Below are 4,435 nucleotides of genomic sequence, written 5' to 3' on the forward strand. Positions count from 1 at the left end.
CCCCGGGGCTGACCTTGGCGCAGCGAGTGAGGGCCGGGATCTCGGAGTAGAGGTCGGAGGAGTCTGGCTGGCTCTGCAGCACCAGCGTGCAGAGATGATAGAGCAGGGACTGCCTCCGGACGGTGTCTTTCACCTCGGACACCTTCTCCAGGTAGCTCAGCTCGAATCCGCCGCTCTGCAACGGCCACAGGCTCAGCCCGCCGCACCCACCCCTCGCTCTAGGGACCCCCCCTTTCCGGTCCCACGCACCTTGGAGTTGTTGAGGAAATTGCCAACGGCCAGCAGAGTGGCCAGGATGCAGCGGAAGGTGGCGTTCTGGGCCAGCTGCTCCATCCCCTGCTTAAGGTCGAACAGCGGCTCTGCGATCTCCTGGGTCACCGGTGGGGACAGAACACTCAAGAGTTACCACACTTGAAGAAATTATTTAAAAAAAAACCACTTTTATGGAAAACCCTTCTGCAAATAATGGACCCTCCCACCATTCATGTTTGCTATCGAGCCTCGGAATGCCAATACTTTGCCCCCTCCCAGCCAGGATTATTCCAACAGGTTAGCCATACCCGTTCCATGGTGTCATAATCTAGCTTAAAGGCCCACAGCTGTAGGCGGGCTGCCAACCCGCCGATGGAGGCGAGGGTCAACAGGAAGTTCTCAGCTGGGCCTAGTGGGATGCCTGGGTTGGCCAGCTGGGCCTCTTGGATCTTCTGCTTTTCCTCTTCCGTAGGCATCATCATCAGCAATTTCTGTGGATACATCCATGACCCCCCCAGCTTGTAGGTTCCCTAATTTGTCCCAGGAACAGGCTTTAGAACTGAACAGGGCGAGGCAGCTAGGGAGCACGGTAGAAAGAGCCCCAGGCCTAGAGACAGGAGGTCCCGGGTTCAAGTCCAGCCTCAGACACTTCCCAGCGGGGTGACCCTGGGCAAGTCACTTGACCCCAATTACCTAGCCCTTGTTGCTCTTCTGCCTTAACATCGATGCTAAATACGGATTCTCAGACAGAAGGTAGGGCTTAAAAAACAAAAAAGCAAACCCAAACTGAATGGAAGCACTGAGCTCGTTCTACTTGTTTTACGGCAGAAATCTATCAGAAAGTGGCGGAGACTTTTGGGTAGGTATAACTTAATTTTTCTCAGGCAGGTTTCCCATGACCCCAGCGCCCCAAGTCTGTGCAAGAGCTAACTTCTGAGCCTTTCCAAGAGGATGGAAAAGCCTCTCGCGGAATGGGCACAGTCACCTCTAAGATATTGCATTACGCAGTGAAAATAGAGGAAAGGCGAAGGCTTTCTTGGGCAATCGGGGGCCAGTGTGTGACGACCTCCTCCCTATTCCTCCGAGGGCCTGGGCAGAGCTGTGGGAACCTGGAAGACCCCAAGGGGAGGCCCGTTAATGTGTCCCGGACCTTGACCCTGGAAGTTAGTGGACTGGAGCAGACGGGCCATTAGAAAGCTAGTCTGACTCCCTCATTGTCGGGATGAAGATGCTAAGAGGTGACATCATGGAGCAAAAGTCACCCGGTGCCTGGCCAGTCAGGGAAGACGAGCAGGGAGTCGGGAATGCCTAGAAATGTGGATTGGCTGTGCAGGAAGGAGTCCTGGGGCGGGCGCCTTCGAGACTCTCCATGAGAGTCCAAACCAGAAGAGCGCTACTAAAACAATGGGAGTGAATCCTGGCTCTGCAGCTTTCTCCCTAGGGGAGCTCTTCCTAGGTTTATTCTGCTTCCCGGCTTGTGAAAGGAAAGACTGAGACCAGATACTCTCTGTCTATTCTTGGGAAATCCAATTCTGGCTTGGGGCCACTGGGTGGCCCAATGGATAGAGAGCCAAGCCTGGAGGTGGGAGGTCCTGGATTCAAGTTTGGTTTCAGCCACTCCCTAGTTGTGTGACCCTGGGCAGGTCACTTAATCCCAACTGCCCAGTTCTTAGTGCTCTTCTGCCTTGAAACTGATAGTATTGATGATGATGATGATTTTTAAAACCTTCACCTTCTGTCTTAGAATCAATACTCTGTATTGGTTCCAAGGCAGAAGAGCAGTAAGGGCTAGGCAACGGGGGTTAAGGGACTTGCCCAGGGTCATACAGTTAGGAGCTACCCAGCTGCCCCACTTAGGACTGATTCTAAGAAAAGAGGTTTTTAGTATTTGTTTTTTGCTTGTTTGTTTTTTAAGTAGTCCATAGTCCCACCTAGCTAAGGAGACTTCACCAGGTCTCCCATCTCAGTCTCTCCCTTGAATGGTGTGGCTCAGTAAGTAGAAATAGAGGGAAGGATTTAGAGCTGGAAGGAACACGAGGGTCCATCAAAATCCAGTGTCCTTATTTTGCAAGAGAGGAAACTGAATCCCAAGGAGGAAGCGCCCAGTGCAGGAGCTTTGAATGCCAGCACTGGCACTTACTCCTTCGCTAGATCCCTTCTGTTCTGAACCACAGGAGCTTCATCTATAAAATGAGGGGACTAGTTGGATGAAATGAGCCCTAAGATCTCTCCCAACTTGAATCTGTGAATTCCAGTGCAGGAGAGGCCAGCAGATGGTTCTTTCCCCCATTTCCATCCACGTATCTTGAAGCCAAGTCCTTTGCCAGCAGACCCAGGGCCCCCTGTACTCGCTCCACACCAGGAGGCCTCCTCTCTGCTCTCCCCAGAGAGGACAGAGCCTCCATGACGGAGGTGCCCCCAAAGCCGTCTTGGGGGCGAGGCTTTCCTAACCCCCCTTTCTCTATCAAATTAAGATTTAGAAAACACTTTCTGGCCATGGATTCATGTGCCGTAGGGCTGGAAGGGACCTGAGATAATTTGTTTCAACAGCTTCTAAGTATCACAACTTGGAGTGCCCAATGGGAAGACAGGCAGAGGAAGGAAGTGAAGATAAAAGATATCAAGGCCGTGCTTGACTGAAAAAGGAGAGGCGGGCTGTGTAAGGGGACGGGACGATAACGGCGGCGTAGCAACACCCTATCTACAAAATATGGGCTCGACCAAGGCGCCTCCATCCTACTGGATGTATCCTCTGGGCTAGTTTTCCAGACTCTCACAGGAAGAGAAGCCAGGAGCAGATAAATCATGATACAAAAATAAATGGTGAAGGTTTACAAAGTATTTCCTCCCCCAGTCCTGTGCAGCAGGAAGTCTAAAACAGATGCCCATTGTACAGATGAGGAAATTGAGGCAGAGAAGTATTCAGTGACTTGCCTTGGGTTCCGCAGATGCCAAGGGCCAGCCCTAAGATGCAGACCCAGGGGGCTCCCGACTCCAGGGTCGTCTTCTCCCAAACCCATGAGATTCAATTCAGTAAACGTTTATTAAGTAAAAAAATTAGTAAATAAGTAAATCATATTTTTAAGATATTGAAGTAAACTCTGAATCTGCCAAGCTGTATTATTTCTAAGGACTTGCACGCTCTTTCCACTCTTAGTTTCCTAGAAGTTCCTCTGATTTAAGAAGAAAGGGGACTTTGTTGGCACCGTGGCCGAGAGCTCCTTCACAGCCTCCCTCCTTAGATGGCCCTCCCCAAAACTCCTACCCCAACCCCGACACACCTCAATGCCGTCTTTGCTGACAGCAAACTCGTCAAAACCAAGCAGGGCCGCCTTGATGACGTGGACGGGGGGCAGTGCCGTGAGGCCAATGTTGATGGCATTGCTTCGTTTGGGGTCCAGCACCGTCGTCATCGTCCTTCGGCCCTCGGCAGCTTTCTGTAAGGGTCATCCAAGGCAGCTTTGGGTGCAGGGGGGCCGGGGGGCAGGGGCAGGGCAGAGTAGCTCACTGCTTCCTCCCCTAGTGTGGAGGCTTCAGGGCAGGGAGGACATATCTTGCCCCGGGCACAGGCCCAGTATGGTACGATGGAAAGAACCTTGTCTAAAGCCCTGGGTTTGGGTCCCACATGTGCCAGCCTGTGTGACCAGCTCCTGTCGTTCTTCTTGCTGTACTTTTCTGTAGGCTCTAGAATGAACTTAGTGCTTCTTAGGGACCAACAGCTAAGACCAGCCCTTCATTTTATAGAGGGACTTGCTCGGGGGGGAAGAGAAGGGCTTAGGAGCTCTTTCTCGGCACCCAGCCCAGCGTTCTTTCCGGCATTCCCTGCCGTCTCTGGGCTCCCTTCCTCACTGAAGTGGGGGTGGGCTAGAATTGTAGAACAAATTACCGCCAGCTTTTAGCCTCCATCTCCATTGCGGGGACAAGGGAGTTACCTTGTTGGACATCACTTCCTTGGCTCTTGTCTCAAACAGGTGTTCCAGCTTGGCAGTGTCCAGAGTCACAGGCTCCAAGGAGGCCCACAGGGTAGCGTTTGGGCCAAACCGACCCCTGCCTTTGAGGCCCTGTCCAAGTTTCAGCTCCCGCCAAAACAGCTTCACGGTCTTCCTCTTAGGAGGGAGGATGGGACCGTCAGTGGTAGAAGGACCCGGTGGCGGTGGGGGTAGCCCAGGGGGCGGGGGAGGTG

The 4,435-nt window shown here is 52.8% G+C and overlaps 1 protein-coding gene across 1 annotated transcript; it reads right to left on the reverse strand.

The window, feature by feature from the left end:
* Positions 1-13: 13 nt before the first annotated feature.
* Positions 14-4,421, reverse strand: LOC123254318 (FH1/FH2 domain-containing protein 1-like; the record flags this gene model as incomplete). The annotated part of the gene is made up of 5 exons (XM_044683360.1): positions 4,185-4,421; positions 3,534-3,689; positions 561-743; positions 250-369; positions 14-175 (listed from the first exon to the last, which is right to left on the reverse strand). Coding segments are annotated over exons 1-5 (633 nt in total), but the record flags the coding sequence as incomplete, so codon positions are not given.
* Positions 4,422-4,435: the final 14 nt, after the last annotated feature.

Source organism: Gracilinanus agilis, unplaced genomic scaffold, assembly GCF_016433145.1.
Source record: "Gracilinanus agilis isolate LMUSP501 unplaced genomic scaffold, AgileGrace unplaced_scaffold19732, whole genome shotgun sequence".
Classification (NCBI taxonomy): Eukaryota; Metazoa; Chordata; class Mammalia; order Didelphimorphia; family Didelphidae; genus Gracilinanus; species Gracilinanus agilis.